Source organism: Protopterus annectens, chromosome 14.part0 (genome assembly GCF_019279795.1).
Source record: "Protopterus annectens isolate FY-2018-M chromosome 14.part0, PAN1.0, whole genome shotgun sequence".
Taxonomy (NCBI): Eukaryota; Metazoa; Chordata; order Ceratodontiformes; family Protopteridae; genus Protopterus; species Protopterus annectens.
In genome coordinates, this window is record NC_056748.1 from 325,815,587 (window position 1) to 325,834,120 (window position 18,534).

Genomic DNA, 18,534 nt, shown 5'->3' on the forward strand with positions numbered 1-18,534 from the left:
CCATATCCACCCTTTTGTTTTCTTTTTCTGTATATCAGTGTTTGTTGTTAATCTTTTTTAATACAAATATTTTTAATTATTTTACCTGAGTCAGACATTTAATGACATTTTGAGCCTTACATTTTAGACTTCGGTGTCGGAAGAGTATGTATTTTAGTTTTAATCAGAAATTCTTTAGCACAGGCAGTTATTTTCACCCTGTTAAAGCACATGTTCTGTTGACTGACCCCCCCCCCTCCACACACACACGCAAAGTCTGGTCCCTTGATCACTGAAACTACCAGTGCTATTATCGTGTCTGAAATTATGAAGCTGGTTGCATTGCAGCTCTTGATTCCACAGCAGAATGTGACCTTCATGTTGATTGTAGACTAGCTGCATGCAGCACTGTTGTTGTTTGAAAATGTTGAGTGAATACTTTGTAATTTAATGGATTCTAAAATTTTAACCCCCTCCCCCGATTTTTGTCCTTTTTCCCCATGCTTTAATGCTTTCTGTAGCTTATCTGTTCCTGAAATCAGTGACATCACTAAAATAAAGCCTAGCTGTCTGGTGTCATTTAGGAATTTGCACCAAAGTGATATTAGTGATCCTTGTTGGGTAACATGAAGACTGAGCCTCTAGATGAAAGAATGCCAGCTCTTTTAGTGTCCTCACATAGAATTACTGTTTCCTACACATGAAATTCAAAATATCTGGCTGGTTAACAGATGTAATAGTTGTGTATTGCTGTTAGATGTGAATAAAGTCTTTATGGTTCATTCCATTTATCTGCTGCATTTTGTCCTTATTTAGTTATTTTATTTTTGTTGAGATTAACTTGCAGTAATGTTTTTTTAATGTGAGGTAAGTTAGGTAAATTTGTCTTTTTTATACCTCTTTTTGATGCAAACTTTAGCTTATAGATATTTGTATGTTTTGTAATGAAACAAAAACAGAATTTTTTTGGATATCATTTTTAAATGATTAAGGATGTAACAGCTTTGTTTTTATGTTTCAGAAGTGGAATGTATGTGTATAAACCTATAATGCACAAAACCTGCTGTCCACAATACACAATAAGGTAAGAAGTCTTGAGTCATGGATTTAACTAAAGTACATAGGAAAAATATAGTAGATAGTGAGCAAGTAAAGAAACGTGCTTAACTTATTTTGTGATGTTAACTATTGGTGGCTGTGGGAGAGCCTTATCCTTCCGTCTTTGATTCACAAAGTTAGGAGTGGCTGGTTGTGTCATTTGCAGCGAGGAATAATAACACAAGACATGAATATATATACTTTAGGCAGTGGTAAAACTCTTACTATCAAGTATCTTTGGTGGGACTGCAGTTGCATTTATCTATTCTTTCTTTCATAAGCTGTTTTGGGGTTCTCATGTTTTACATTAGTGCACACTGATTTAACATGCAGTTCTAGGAGAGAGCACATAGCTAGAGTCCATTAGATTAGAAAGGAGTTCCATCCTCATTAACAGTAAAATTAAAGGTTTTAGTCATAGTCGACTGCACAAGTATGCAGTGTGAAAGTCAACTGTAATTTCATGGGTTTATTAAGTAAATGATGAAGTGTGGTCCTGCACAGATGTTGTGAGTTGTCTGCAAGATGTAGCACATAGCTTGGCATGGTGGCAAAAGTATATGGATAAATCCACTGTACCAGCATCCTTAATATGAAGTGTCCATTAATGATCAATTTATTTTATACAGGGAGAAAAAGTTGGATTGGAAGGTAGGAAAATGAGAAAGGAAACACAGAAGGATAGCAAAGGAATGAGCAGGCTAAGGTGGGTGTGGCAAGCATATAATCATTTTTTGTTGGTGAAGGGGCCATATCTTTCTAAAGTATGAGAAGAAGAGTATAGGGAAAGGTTAGGGATGTCTGTTAAGGAAGACACAAGGGTAAAAACAAAAAACAAAAATGATAGAAGTGGCAGGTGGGGGACTACACAGTAGGGAGGGTACACAAAAGGGAAAACAATCAGAGGATGGACAATAAATACTACAAAAAACAGCACCCAATTCAAAACTAAAAATAGTTTATTAAAACACCTTTAGCTTTCTACATAGAAAGTTTAATGATGGACTGCATTTTTGGATGGCTAAAGTTGCCACATACCCCATTTATTAAAGACATTACTATATAGGGAGATGTGGGTTAAAAGGTTATACAATGATAGTAGTGGACTAGAGAAAGAACTAGAAAAAAAGTCTCCATATTTGGTGGGAGAGAATATGAACAGGAATTAGCAATGGCTTCTTTACAAAGAGTAAGAGAAAATAATGATTGGCCAAATAATCATAGGAATAGATATAGAAATGATGAAATGCAAAAAATGACTCTTGGAAAGGAACAAAAAAATCATGTAGTCACTCATTATGATTTGTTGAGTGAACAGATTGTGAAAATTATAAAGTATTATTGGGGTTTCTTGTTTAAATTTAAGGAATTTGTTAATTTTTACAGGATCCCTTTGTTCTCCTTCCGCAAAAGAAGAAGCTTAAGGGATAGAATAGTGCGTAGTAAATTTTTAACCCCTATTAATAAAATGAATAGAGTCCCTATTCAGATGGGAACTTTCCCTTGTGGTAAATATATTACTTGTAAATTTATAGTCGGGATCTTTGATAGGATTAATGGGCTAGACTTCAAAGTGAATGGTAGATTTTGTTGCGAGACAGAATGTATAGTGTATTCACTAAAATGTCCATACAATATGTTCTATACTGGGCAAAGCAAGAGGACTTTCAAATTAGGACTGCAGGAACATTTGAGAGAGATAAAAAAATAAAAAAAACTTTAAAGCTGTCTTGCAATGCATTTTAAGCAGTGCCATGGGGTCTTCAAGGTACAATTTTAGAAAAAGTTATTTTAAAATATGAATACACAGAAGTTAAGGAAAAGCTTCTGTATAAGGAAACTGTATTTATTCTTAAGTATAGTACCCTGCCTCTGGCTGGTATAAATGTTGATTGTAATTGGAAGGTTTTAATTTGATTTAACTAATTAAATAATTATTTGAGTGTGATTATAGGTTTGTGAAAGGTATATAAGAGCTTTAGTTATTTGTGTGATTTGAACTCCTTTGAAGGCATTTGTGCCGAGGTGCTAAAATAAACTATTTTTAGTTTTTAATCGGGTGGTGTTTTTGTCATATTTATTGCTTTACATTGTTTTCAGTTGTAGTATTGTAGTTAGAGGATGGACATTTGGTGGTAGGAAAACATGTGGGACAACATACAAGGGGGTGGGTATCACACAGTAGGATGGTACTGAAAAGAAGGGAGATAGCAGGGGGACATGGGGCATGCACATGCTCTAAGTAGCCTAGAGACTAATAATTTGACTCCTGCCCCAGGGCGTGAGGCAGGCAGTATAAGAGATGTTTGGGGAGTTAGTATCTAGTGTCTCAGTGGTTGGAACTTACTGATTTTGGATATGGAAGCCTCCACAAGTCAATGTTTGGTCATAATCAGACTTCCACATTACATGGAAGGACCCCACAGTTCATGTCCAATCATGCAATATGTGCCCAGTTGCTGTCAAAGGCCTTGGCATTTTCACATGTATCACACCATTGTAGTAACTTAGAGTTGAGCTGTTATGTCACCTGTTCCTGTTCCCATGGTTACTCACCAAATTTACCATCAGGATACATTTTGTTTAAAAAAAGAAAAAAATAATCACACTTAAACAGGATTGATGGCACTCATAGAGGAAGCACAACTTAAGTTTAGTACTTTCTTCTTTTATTTTATAAAGACATCATCAAAACTTTGTATTTGACATAGGCCATTTGTGAACTGCACAAGCTATGATGTCCTTTCATATCACTGTTGCACTATTCTTAACTAAAGGGATTCCCTGCCATGGGTAGACCATCTGAATAATATACCAAAGCCTTAGGATTTTATAGCTGTATGTCACATGTATGCTCCCTACTCAAGGCATAGGACATAAAAGTGATGTATGGGCATACACACCTCAGAACTTCTTTGCTGCCAGTCTGGATGCCATCACTGATCTGTCGGTCTGAATGCTTCTTCTTCTGTGCTGGTTACCAAGCCATGTTTCAGATAAGTAATTAGTACACCTTTGGGATTTATTCTTATCCTTTCTTAATTCTTTTGTTTTGTGAGTTTGCATGTCATCCAGAAAGAAAAAAATGTCAATGGTGGGAAGCAAATTCCCCAAAAGGATCATTACAAGCAGTGGCTGTCTTTACTGGGTCCTTCTCATGACCATACAAAATGTTCTATCTGCCAAGTGTTTGTCCCCTAAGTAGATGTCTCTCCTCCTTGTCTATTTACCTGGAGAACCAGTGTCTTAAATTGTAGGCACAAGGTGCTGTGGTGGAATATTCTAGTCCCCAAGGTCAGCCGCCTGTCAAGAAAAGGCCAAAAGAATTGGGTCTGATTCGGCTGCTGTCTTGCCTCCCCCGGATGTCTCTCTTGAGGTTGGTGTTCTTTTGGATTCCTCTGCCATGGCCCTATTGGAGGGCCAGTATGCATTCATCTTCTCACACATCCTTGGAGGCTCTGCAGATGTCCATTATAGATGTTGAGGGGGAACTTTGATTATTTTAGAAGGACTGAGGGGGCTTTCTCAGATACGTGTTCGGGAGGAGATTCCTACTAGGTTAGTTGAATATAGGCAAGGGTCTAAACCTCCTAGGGTGTTTAGGGCAGATGTCCCTCAAAAGAAAAAAAGAAATACATTTCCCCTGCTCCTAAGGATCCCCAGAGTGAAAGGCAAGATTTTACGCAGGAGTTATTTAATGCACTAATGGCCTTAAAGCCACCCCAATGAGTTTCTGTCCCTGCTCCTCCTCGGTCCTCTACCACACTGAAGAGGCCCAGAGATCAGGACTTCTCTGAAGAGAAATTGGATTCTGGGGAAGAGTCTTTGGTGTATTCCTCTCAGGTCCTATCTCCGTTGTATTATAGCTCTGAAGAGGAAGACTCTCTATTAGCTCAGACTTTCCCTTTGAAGAACTCTCTTTTGGAGATACCATTTATTGTATGATGGAATTCTTTAAATGGGACTTTTCTCAGGTTTCTGACATTTAGAAGTGGTATTATGAGGTCCTCTGTTGTCCCTCCTGTTTTCTCTGTCCTTTTTTTGATGCCTTTGCAGCAGATTCTGTGGTCCTGGATTCTCAACCTCCAGCCCCCAATAAACCAGACAGGTTTTACTAGCTGCCTGATGAGTGTAAGTTGCTTTACAGATGTCCTTCTGCTGACCCGTCTGTAATGTCTTTCTTGTCTGACAAACCCTCTAAGCTTATGCCTTCTACTAAACTGCTTCCTTCAGACAAGGAGAGTAGGGCCATGGAACGGCTGGGTAAGGAGGTATATATAATTCCCACCTTGGCCTTTTGGGCTATTAATTACCCAGACCCATATGATCAGGTATGTTTTAGCCCCTCTTTCTCAGGCATGCAAGGCTATTTCTGACCTTCCTGACTCTAAAAGGAAGGCCTTGACCCTCTCTTTACTGTGCTCCACTTCTCAAGTAGCCCATCACTTTAATAAATGTAGTTATGATGCAGTTGATGTCTCCTCTAGAGCTGCTGCTTTTGGTTCTGTTTGAGATGTTACTCTTGGCTTTTTGTCCAACCCTTGCCTGATGATATTAAGGCTAAACTGTTGGATGTTGCTCTTGATAACAAAAACCTGTTTGGTTCTGTACCTGCTGTCCTTTTTTAAGTGCTGGAAAAGACCTTGCAAGAATTGAAGCATATTTTTGTTTCTCATATTTCTAAGTTCTAAAGGAATTAACCATCTAAATCTGCTTTTATTTGCAGACAGCCTTGCCCTCCTCCCAAAGGTAAGAAGGGTTCCAAGTCGGTTACTACTGCTAAATCTACTTGGACTCCCACTTCTCAGAAACCTGCTTTTCAAGACAATCCATGTTCTGTTTGACTGTTTGCTTCCCCTTTCCTAAGTCAGGTTCCTTTAATTCTTCATCTTTTCCTGTCGTTTCCCAGTTGGTTGAAGATCACTAAAGATTCTTGGGTTCTGTCCGTCATCTGTCAAGGATACTTCATGGTATGAAAATCCTTTCTTTCTTTTCTGGGAATCCCTCATCCTCCTCAGGAATGGCTTGCTTTCTTCCCAGAATTACTTCAGGACCTTCTGGCACAAGGCACCATTCAAGTTCTGTCCCCTTCCCAGGAGGGGAAGGGGTTTATTCCAGAATGCTTATGATTCCCAGGAGGGAAGGCACCTGGAGACCCATTCTGGATCTCTCTCAGCTCAACACCCTTCTGAAGATCCCTTCCTTTCGGATGTTATCCCATCAGACCCTTCTTCCCCCAGGCTTTCCTGATCTCAAGGATGCTTATCTTCACATTCTAATTAATCCCCTTTTCAGTAAGTTTTTATGTTTTCTTTGTTTCTTCCTTGAATCTTCAGTTCCCTGCTTTGCCTTTTGGCCTTTATACTGCCCTAAGGGTTTTCACCAAATACTTTGCTTCTGTGATTGCTTTTTGCAGGATGAGAGGAGTTCTAATCTTTCCTTATCTGGATGACCTACTCATTTAGGCTACTTTCCTGAGACCTTGCTTCAGCACCTCCACTGTGATGTTTGCCTCTTGCAAAGCATGGGGTTAACAATAAACTTTCATAAATATTCCTGGTTCCTTCTCAGGATCATGTGATGTCCTTCTATTCCTATGTTGCAGTATTCTTTGTGTGGGATTTTCTGCCTCAGGCGACCTGTGCGTCGGCTCCCATACAAAAGCTTCAGCTTGGCTGTTGTAGTTGCGTGGGATGTCACACATAGGGCCATAAACCAGGGACCTTAAATGTGACATCTGCATGCACAGACATCAGAACTTTTCAGCTGCCGATAACTGTCACATTGTGTGCTTCACTCCTTCACCACAAGGCGTCTGAAAGCTTAAGTACCCCATTGGGTTTTTTTTTCTTTGACCTCTAGCTAAAGCTTGGTTTGTTGTAGTAAATTTTAGCCGATGTCAGCAAAAAAGGGCAAATGCCAATGCGGGCGCCAGATGCCCCATAAAGATATGCACAACTGTTGCGTTTTTTGCCTAGCCCAAGAGCATGATCACACCACTTGCTCTGTCTGCCAATCCTTCATTCCTAAGACCCTATGCAGCTATCTGGCTGCACTTAATCTTTACCTAGAAAACCGACTATTTAAAAAATTAGCTCTTAGGATGGATTCCATTTCAAAAGCCCTGACTGAACCTCCGCAAAAGAAGACCAAAATTCCTAGGCCCTCTTCCACTGCCTCTCCGCTTTTGGACATCCCGCCAGCTACTGATTTAAGAGTTGAGAGATGTGCAACAGATCCGTCCACTTCGGCAACCGTCGAGGAAGCCACTTCGCAGCTGACAACAAACACATCCACGGAGCTAATCGAGGCATCGGCTACAGTTGAGGTAGAGGGGGAATCAAGCACAGGCGGGCCTCCTTCCAGGATACCTCCCCCCGACACAGCTACCCTTAGCCAGGCATCCAATTCCAGGCCTACGTCTAAGACTACCCCACTTAAAAAGAAACAGAAAACCAAACATTTAGCTACACCTGCCGAAGGCTTACCTGATTGGAATTCCTTCACCTTATCTTTGATGCAGGCCTTTATGGCCCTTAGCCCCTCAGCCTCTCAGCCTCTTCTCTATGTACTTTTCCTCTTCTCAGCCCTAGGCCTGCCTCTGTCTCCTCTTTTCCACCATCTACTTCACAAGACAGGGAAGACGAGCAAGAGACCTATTATTCATCTTCTGAGGAATCAGTATCTTACACCTCCCAAATAGCCTGCCCTCGAGTACTCTTCTCAGAGTACTATTCCCCAGATGAAGAATCCATTGAAGGGGACTCCTCTCCAGTGGATATCTCCTTTGGTGAGACCATAACCAAAATGTAGGAATACTTCAAATCGGACATCTCTCAAATGTCTGATGCTCAAAAAAGGTATTTTGAACTACAAGTGGAATCTCCCTCCCCTTCTGCCATTCCACCTGTCATCCCTGCCAATTTGCATGCCTTTTCTTCAGCATCTAAGACACCAGATTCTCAACCACCTGCCCCCTAAGAGGCCAGACCGCTTTTACAAGTTGCCTGGTAACCAAATTTTTTTTAGTCAAACCACCCCTGGCATATCCTGCTGTGATTGCCATTTCACCAGATAAAAAATCGAGACTGATTCCGTCTGCCTCTCTCTTACCTACAGACAAAGATAACAAAACAATGGATAGGATAGGGAAGAAGATTTACACCTCTTCCACACTGGCCTTTAGAGCCATCAACTATCAAACCCATATGACCAAATATGCTCTGGACCTGGTCTCTCAAGCCTCCACTCTGTTGGCTGCTCCAGACTGGAAGAGATGTCAGATTTAGTGGGGCAAACTATCTCTGGCTGCCCAAGTAGCCAGACACTCCATTAGTTGTAGTTATGATGCTGCAGAGGCCTCTGCATGATCTGCAGCATCTGCCACTGTACTTAGGAGGTATTCCTGGCTACGTCTGCACACTTAACAGAAGACTTCAAGTCTAAAATCTTAGATGTCCCTCTGGACCCTAACTTCTTGTTTGGAAAACAGCAGACCTATTCAGAAATCTGCAAGAAAAGAGTAAGGAATTGCAAGACATTAAGCTTCTTCTGATGTCTCCTATTCCCAAATATTGCAGGTATTACCCTGCCAAAGCCACCTTTGTCAGAAGAAACCCTGGACCTACCTCTTCCAGACACAAAAGAGGGGCCAGAAGACAAACCCGTTCCAGGCCAGCTGTCTCTCAGCCCCCCTCTAGACAGCTCTTTCAAGATAGAGGAGGCCCCAACAATGCATGACTGTCTTGCCCACCTGCCTCTTTCTGCCTCTCTCATTGCCTCCCCTTTTGGAAAACCATCACCACAGACAAGTGGGTTCTGGCTATTATTCAAAAAAGGATACTTCCTCTCCTGGAAAGAAAGGCCACCCTTAAGAGGCATCCCCCCCCAAAAAAAAAAAAAAACAGAGAGACCTCTTACCACAGATTCTGAAAGCCCTTCTGAACTTGGGTACACTAGAACCTGCCCCTCCAGTGCAGGAAGGAAAAGGCTTCTATTCAGGACCATTTCTGGTCCCCAAAAAAGATGGATCGTGGAGAGACATTCTAGACCTTTCCTTCTTAAACCTATTCTTAAAAGTTCCCAACTTCAGAATGTTGTCCATACAAAATTTACTCCCTCTTATACCAGCCCAGGCTTTCCTCGACCGGAAAGAAGCCTATCTGCACATACCCATTCAATCTTCCCACAGAAAATTCTTAAGCTTTTCTGGACCCTCCTGTCACTTCCAATTTACTGCATTGCCCTTTGATTTGTCCACTGCTCCCAGAGTGTTCACAAAATGCCTGGCACCTGCCATAGCCTATTGCAGAACACAAGGGATTCAGATTTACCCCTACCTGGATGACATTTTGATCCTAGAAGACTGCAAGGAAACCTTGTTAATTCATCTGCAGTTTACCATGTGCCTACTCCAAAGACTGGGGTTCACCCTCAAATTCCCCAAATCCTCCTTGACCCCAGAACAAGACAAAACATTTCTGGGTTGCAGGATCAAGACAGACGTAATGAAAGCCTTTCTTCCCCAGGACAAGGTCAGCTCCCTGTCCTCTCACTTCAAAGCCCTTGTGCAGACCCAGCAAATAATTGCAAGGCAATTCCTATGAACCCTGGGCCTAATGGCAGCGACCATTCCCCATGCTACCACTAGCCAGAATGCACATGCGAAAGCTACAGTGGTATCTAAAAAATGTATGGTCACAGCACCAACATCCTCTAGAGCAAGAAATTACTCTCTCGCCCTGCCTACAGTCAGAGCTAAAGTGGTGGATTCAGCTGAACCCGGGCCTTCCACTGCAGTTACCCACCCCAAACCAGTTCATGCATACAGATGCTTCAGACCTAGGATGGGGAGCCACAATGGCAAACTACAGGGTTCAAACAAAGTGGCACTCTTCCTTAAAGAACAAACACATCAACATGAGGGAAATGACAGTAGTCCTTCTGGCACTGAAAACCTTCCTTCCACTCCTACAACCAGGTGTTCTCCAGATAATAACACAACACCACAGTTATGTGGTACCTCAACAAGCAGGAAGGGACAAAAGCATACCACCTTTGCAGACTAACTTTTCTAATCTGGGTCCTAGCCTTATAACACAACTTGTCCCTGCAGGTAACCTACATCCCCTCAGAGGACAACAAACAAGCAGACCTTCTCAGCAGGACATCCTCTCCAAATCACGAATGGATGCTGGGCAGGAATGTCTTTCTAGATATTGTCCACCGGTGGGGCACACCAAGTAGATTTGTTTGCCTCCTCCCAGAACAGACAACTGGAGACTTTCTGCTCCAAGACCTACTCCCCACTAACTTGGAGAGTAGATGCATTTAGCATTTCATGGAAGGGAAGGCTTCTGTATGCCTTTCTTCCTTTCCCATTAATTCAAAAAGTCCTTCTGAAAATCAGGACAGACAAACCAAAAATCTTGTTGGTGACCCCCTACTGGCCAAGGCAGTACTGGTTCCCCCTACTTCTCAATCTAGCCAGGGGCAATCACCATAAGTTACCCCGCAAGGTTGACCTTCTGACACAACAAATGGGAACCCTCATCCACCCACACTTGCAGATGTTGTCACTGACACTGTGTGTGATAAACTTCTGATTCCTTTCAGGCACCACTACTCAGAGGATGTGCTTTCAGTTTTGAGGGAGGCCAGGAAACCTACTACAAGAAACTCATACTTCGCTAAATGGGAGAGATTTTCAAAATGGTGTCTGGGCAAGGGCAGGGATCCATGCATTGCAGATCCCCATGGTTCTTGCCTGTGCGTGTCGGCTAGTAAAGGGGGGGACTTTCTTAATCTTCATTGAAAGTCCACCTTTCAGCAATCTTAGCCTACCTGCCACTAGACCCACCTCTACTAGCCAGGCTCGATGTGAAGCTATTCTTAAAAGGGGTCTTGCATATCAGCCCACCAAGAAAACCCATCCACCACCCTGGGACCTGAACTTCATCCTGGAAAAACTAACAGTCTCCATTTGAACCTGCTAGAATGGCTACTCTGCAAATGTGCACATGGAAGACAGTCCTGCTAGTGGCCATAACTTCAGCCAGAAGAGTGTTTCAATTACAGACCCTAATGGCCTGCCCCCCATACACTACTTTCCACAAGGACAGGGTAACGCTAAGAACTAACCCTTCGCTTATGCTGAAAGTTGTCAATGATCTGTCCTTAAACCAGTCTATTCATCTACCCACCTTCTACCTCTCTCCCACCAATGAAAGCGAGATAATACTCCACTCCCTGCATGTACAAATACAGTAAGGTTTTTACGTAGGCAAGATAAAATCCATAAGAAAATCCAATCTGCTCTTTGTTTCCTTCCACCCCAGAGCCCTGGACAAGGCAATCTCCAAACAAGCCATCGCATGTTGGATTAGAAAATCTATCTGCCTATGTTATTCACACCATGGCAGAAAACTCCCACAGGGAGTTGAAGCTCACTCTACCAGATCAGCGGCAGCCTCCAAAGCCTTCTTAAAAGGCCTGGACACTGCATCCATACTAGAAGCAGCCACATGGTCCACCATTCACACTTTCACAAAACGCTACAAGATCGACAATGGGAGCATGTGCAGGATTTGCCAGAGCAATTCTGCAGGGCTTTGTGGAATCAGCTTCTTCTACCTCCTCCCTTCCTTCAAACTAATCTGTGGTACTCTCCCGCACCAAGAATACTGCAACATAGGAGTCGAAGGACATAGAAGAGTTGCGTAAAGTCTTACCATAACCATATATGTCCTTCTCTTCCATGTTGCAGTATTCCTTCCCACCCACCTAACCCCCTTATCCTTTTTCTCTCACTCATTCCTGATCTGTCTTGGGTCTCCTGGGGGTTATACCCTTCCCTGTGACCAATTTAACCACAAAATGGTTCCTTGATCCTATGACTGACATCATTGGCTACTCTACTTACTCCTGTCCTGCTGGGCTTTCAAGTTCTGATGTCTCTGCATGCAGACGTTACATTTAAGTTCCTTGGTTTATGGCCATACATGTGACTTTCCATGCAACTGCAACAGGCAATCTGAAGCTTTTGTATAGGAGCTGACGTACGGGTCGCCTGAGGCAGAAAATCCCACAACAAGAATACTGCAACATGGAAGAGAAGGATATCTGTGGTTATGGTAAAATTTTACACAACTATTCTTTTTTTGGTTGCAGGCTCCAGGCCATCCCTATGCTGGCTTCTGTGTCTCCTCCCAAGGCTCTTTCTCTAATTACCTTTTTCAATCCCCTCTTCTTGGATTTCAGTTAGTGTGCTTAGAAACTCCATGGCTGTAAGTTTCATGGCCTCTGCCATTCCTATGCCACCTCTTGTCATGCTTCAGATGAGAAAGTTTCAGTGGTTCCTAAAGTCAGTATGGCTCCAATACTGTCATCCTCTACATTTCCTAGTCCTGCTTCTTCCATGCCTCAAGCTCAAGCTTCAGTGGTGGATCCTTCAACTCTCTCTCAACCCAAGACTTCCTTTTCAGCCCCTAGTGCCTCAGACATGGGGGTGGGAGCCTTTTTTGCCCCCCCCCCAAGGTCCAGCAACTTTGGCCCTGTCATCAGAGGTTGGACCACAACAATATTAAAGAGATTAGAGTGTTCCTCTTCACCCTTCAGACCTTTCATTCACTTTTTCTTTCAGGGCCTCTTAAAATCTTTACAGACAATACCACAGGGATGTAGTACATGAACAAGCAAGGGGGGACACGGTTCTGCCTTCTTTGCAGGCTTGCTGTTCAAGTTTGGGATCTAGCTGTCCATTATCAAGGGACTCTTCAGGCTATATACATTCCTTTAGAGCAAAACATAGTGGCAGACTGTTTAAGCCGGTCCAAAACACTGTCTCATGAATGGATGCTTCACAGGGATGTGTTTCTGGGCATTGTCCATCAGTGGGATACTCCTCAGGTAGATCTTATTGCATCCGTTTGAACAAACAACTTCCTCTTTTTTGCATCAGAGTCCCCAGTCCTGTGGCTTGACAGGTGGACACTCTATTGTTTTATTAGAAGGGGTGTGTCTACACCTTCCATCCTCTTCCTCTTTTTGCAAGAGTCCTGCTCAAGATAGAGCAAGGCTCCCCCAAAATCTTGTTGGTGACATCATTGGTTCCCCCTTCTTCTGCACCTAGCCAAGTGAATCTCCGCAAGTTACCGCACAGGGTGGACCTGCTCACACAAGACAGGAGTTTCTCATCCATCCTCACTTGTCCACTCTTCAACTGACATTGTGAATGATAGTTTTTTTTTTTTGTGAGTGATAGGGTTTTGATCCCGTTTAGGCATGCTTTTTTCTGAGTACATGCTTAGGGTTCTGCAGGAAGCCAGGAAACCCACTACCAGGAAATCCTGTATGTACTGTACAAATGGAAGAGATTTTCTGTTTGGTTCATTGCTCATAATTAGGACACAATTTCTGTGGAGACCTTTCTGTTTCTCTGTCATTAGTATGAATTGCTGCATGATGGGTTAGCATATTCTTCTGTTAAAGCTCACCTTTTAGGTTTTTTTTGCTTGTCTGCTGTTAACTCCTCCTCTGGCCTCTAGGTTTGAGGTCAAGGAATTGACTTTGGCTCCTTTTGAGCCTGCTGCCTGTGCTTCCTTACAGCATTGTACATGGAAAACTGTTCTTCTTTTGGCCATTAGTTCAGCTAAGAGAGTGTGTGAACTCCAGGCTCTTGGTTGTGCCTCCTTTTTTTTAGTTTTTCATAGGATCAGGGTGTTTCTTTGTACTAATCCTCCTTTTATGCCTAAGGTGGTTAATGAATTGTCTGTTAATCAGTCTTTTAGTTTTCCCTTCTTTTTTCCTTCTCCACCATCTGCTATTGAGAAGTTTTTTCACACCTTGGATTGGCATAGGCAGCTCCGGTATTATTTTGATAAGACTAAAGTCATTTGCAAATCTGAGCAACTTTGTTTCCTTTCATCCTAGGTATCTAGGTTTGGCTGTTTATCTCATTACATACAAGTGATGCCTCCAGGTTCATTTGCAGTTAACTCCTACTGACACCTCCAGGTGTCAAATATCGGTTGTTCATATTTGCATCGGTAATTCTAAAACCATGCTATGTACAAGGCTTTAAAAGATTTCATCGTAAAGCTTACACAATGGCAAACTCAACTGCATTAATATTTGACCTCTGTCTAGTGCAGGCAAAGAAATGAACTGTTGTTTTTATATTAATTTATTTAGATATCATTTTTACATTTTTCTAACTATTTCAACAATCAAGTAACACAGACAAAGCTCCTTTCGCATCATATGAAAGCTCTCAGCTAGATGAATAAAATGCTGCTGACAGTATGTGTGTAACTTGTGTGGTTGCTGAGATATTGTAAGTTGTTTACAAAATATTGCAAACGTAATAGTTACTGTGTTTACTGTGACTTATAAAAAAATTCAGTTTAAGACCAAGAACCTAATGAATACTACCACTATAACAGTAGTTTGTTCTGAAGGGTTTGATATTTATATTTCTTTCATAACCCCCTATGGTTCCAGAGATATGAATACTTGTTTGAAATGTGAGGACATAATTTGATTCTGTCAGAAGGCTTAGGCTCCGCCCATTGGAAGTTACATTGCAAACTTCCTGAGCTCCATTGGAGTAAATGAATTATAAGTAAGTCATTTCTTCTTGGATCTCTAAAGCCATTTCTTTTTGTTACTCCTTTCATAGGAAATGCCTCTGTAAAAGCTCATTCTGCCAGGGCCGTGGCTTTCTCTGGTGCTTTTTTCAAAGGATTGGGTACCAGTTCCATCCTTGAGGCTGCTACTTGGACTTCTGACCATACCTTTACTAAGCATTAAAAATTGGATATTGTTTCTAGATCAAGAGCTGGCTTTGCCAGAGGTATCCTGCATGGGTTTCTTGAGTGTTGTTTTGGGCCTTCCTCTACTTGAGCTTTTGTATTCTCCCTTTAGTTAAGAATACTGTAACGGTGATATGGAGGGACATAGTACAGCTGTGTAAAATCTTACCGTAACAGTATATGTGCTTCTTCTCCCTTTTACATTATTTGTTTCCTCCCTCCTTCCTCCCTCTTATGCTCTACTTTTTTCCCCTTTTTGGATTTCCATGTTCCTCTGACTTGCAAGGACTTTTCCTCCTGGAGCTATTCAGTTCTAAGGTATGTACATCTGTAGGTCAGCTTTATGCCCTGCACCTTGAGCAGGGAGCATAAGCATGCTGTAGGACGTCTATAAAATCCTAAGGCTTTGGTGTACTGGCCGGATGTTGGGCTACCCTTGGCAGGGAATCCCTTTAGTTAAGAATACTGCAGCATTTAAGAGAAGGACATATACTGTTATGGTAAGATTTTACACAACTGTACTTTCTTGTGTCCTACATCCTCCAAACACTCCCCTGTAAGTTGCATCAGCAACAAAGTGGGGTACCTGTAAAAGTTTAAAGAAAATGCACAAGTATGGAGATGCAGAAATTAACTGTATATAACTATGGAGAGGGAAGGGGAAACATTTCTCTCTGCCACAAGTGAAGAGAACCAAAACCATTTTGATAAGTAGTCCTTTCACATGCAAGTATATGATTACAGAATTTGTACACTATAGTACACATTCACATGCATGGTGCGAGTTCTCCTTCATGAAAAATTACAGTACATGGCTAAATATGCCCTGTTGCACAGTGCTATCTACAACTCAGCACTCCACCCCCAACTGGTTGGCCCTAGTACTGTGAATCTCAGTCCAGTGACTACTGTGCAAATAATAACTGTTGCAATGTCCACTGTAAATTCTGTGTATGTGCCTGTAGGCAGGGTCTGATGAGCAGTATGAGTCAGCCAGGCACTGAACAGCATAGTGTACAATTTACACTGCAGGCATCAAGTTTTAACTTTGTAACTTGACAAAAACTATGTGACAGTGTAAAGGTTTATAGTTGTGGACCAGATACTACATCACCTGAGTTGTCATACCATGAGTGAGCCTGTCTGAGGGGACCACACAGCTGCCTTTGGCTGGCTGTTGTCGCTGTCCTCACTCTTGATGGGTCTATGTGCTAAGTGGGAAGGAAGTACACACCGGGTGGAAAGTCCTGGTGGGGTGGTGGAGTTGGTACTGGGGGACTGGATTGATGCAGCATTATATTGTCCGGTATGCAGCACTCTGTAAACATTCTGCTTGCGATGGCTGAGTCATACTGCAGAGACTCCCAGACTTGTCCAGGAAATGTAAATTGGCTTTAAGCAGACTAAACACTTGCTCAGCAGCAGTATGAGTTTTTGGCATGGTGGCAATGTATCTTTCTTTTGCAGCTCCCTGTGGAGTCTGTACTGGTGTCATAAGTCAGGGTTCAAATGCTTAGCATGCATCTCCTGAAAAAACTTTAGGGGGAGGGACACACAAAGATGGTGTAGTTATACATTATGCCTTTCTAAGTTTTATACAGTTCTCTATTGGGCTGTTAGGTGACTTATGCTACACTTATCTACTAGGTGTCCATTTCATATCTGTTCATACAGGAAGTGGTGGTGGTGGTACAGTGAAGTCATATATCAGACATGGGAGTCATGAGCATTACCAGGAAACTGGATCAAGAAAGATATACTACCATGTGTATTACCCACTACCTGGCAGTTAATGGAATGGTAGCCTTTCCTGTTATGATACCTTTCTCCCTGAGGATCAAATGGGGCCTTAATAGCCATGTGGCTGCTGCACCAAACAACTCAGGGAAGCATGCCAAATTGTAAAAATTATGAATGATGGTAGCTGTCTCCTGTGGTGTCTGTGGAAAATGGATACGCTCATCTATGTAGGCTAGATTAATTTTTTGATACCTTTATTGACAAGACATGGGCAAACATGCATTTATATAAAGGAAAGCAAGCATATTAACATGTTCCCAGTTACAAATATGTACATCACATATTTTCTTTTGTATAAATATCCTCAATTCACCATTATGTAAATTGAATAATTCTTACCTTCCCTTAAACCTTGCTTTTCCTCCAAAGCATTATTCTGCTTGTATTTTTCCCACAATTTATATTTTTTCTTCTATAATTTGCTCCTATCCTTTTGTAAATATCCCACTTCCAGTTATTTTATCTTTGTTACAATAGTAAACACTTCAAATACATTTGGTTTAGACTTATATTTCCGTTTTTTAGTAATTTCTTTTTTGGTAGCCATCAGAATTAAATTTATAAGGCCTTACTATGTCTAGACAATTCAAATCTACATCCCAGCTCAAAAAAAATCCTTAGTTACACCTGTTTGCTTAGCCAGTATTTCTGACGGTGTACTATGTAGGGAATATTTAAAGTCTATTGAGAAAGAAAAAATAAAAGTCCACCAGAGGAACAAATGCGCGCCAACAGTCAAAATCACGAACGTAGTTATTAGGATAAATGCTATGATATACTGGTAGAGCAAACCAAGGCACAGTAACAATGTAAAAGGCATAAAAAACATTAATTTGTGAGCACTTTCACGGCTTACCATGCCGCTTCATCAGACATTTTAAAAACACTTTGAAAGTTGTTTTTTAAAAACTCATAACCAATAGTAGCAATCATTTATCTGATTAATCAATTAAGATCATAATCTGTGATTTCAACAACCGATTATATTAATAACACAGTATAACTACCTAAAAACTGCATAAAGTTTACTTAAAAAATAATAACTAGCATAAGAAATTTTATCATATACAAAGATATCATGTCTCGCAAAAAACATCCGGTACAAAATCTTTATCATCTAAACATTCTCTTCTTTAAAACGGGTTTAAAACAAATCTTGTCATTTAACCCTTTGCCCTTACTACCTCTCATTCTAATAATCCATCTTAATTCAGCAGATTCCTCTTTATTTTCAATGTCACCCCTACGAATATTTTCATGAATAACCTGTAAAACCATAAATTTAAAATAATGTGATGCATCATGTAAAACAATATGTTTAGCCAAAACATTGGTGCAAATAGAGTTATTTATATTATATATGTGTTCTCTTATCCTGTCACGGAAACGACGGTCTGTTTTGCATATATAGAAACTATTGCATACTTGACAGATAGTTAAATAAGCTATATGTGAAGTGTATTACAGTCCGCTTGGACTTGAAAATGTAAATGTTTTCCTGTGTCAGGATGCAAAAATTCACTGGAACTATCAATAAACTTACACCAATTACAGCTCTTACAAGGGAAAGTGCCATTTATAGTGTTTAAGCCATTGTTCGAGGCATTTTTTTGAAAACATAATCTTTTTAAATTCTTTTTGTTTTTGTATAAGAAACTAAGTTTTTTTACCCACAATAGAAGTAACTTAGTGATCAGTAGTGAGTATAGACCAGTTGTTTTTTTATAACCTTCTCAATACTGCAGATATTACCAGAGTGGGTAAGGGGCACCCTTACTAAACCTTTAGTTTTATCAACATGCAAAGAGCTATTCCAAGGTCCCTTAGAAAAATAAGGTTTCCCTTC

General features: G+C 41.2%; 1 protein-coding gene across 5 annotated transcripts in view; it reads left to right on the forward strand.

The window, feature by feature from the left end:
* The window catches only part of ATE1 (arginyltransferase 1), a 2,674,296-nt gene that overhangs the window by 98,283 nt on the left and 2,557,479 nt on the right, over positions 1-18,534 (forward strand). For all 5 annotated transcript variants that reach the window (XM_044056055.1, XM_044056058.1, XM_044056057.1 and 2 more), the window contains exon 3: positions 1,001-1,063. In XM_044056055.1, the coding sequence (XP_043911990.1) occupies positions 1,001-1,063 (63 nt within the window). The remainder of the gene's footprint in view (positions 1-1,000; positions 1,064-18,534) is intronic.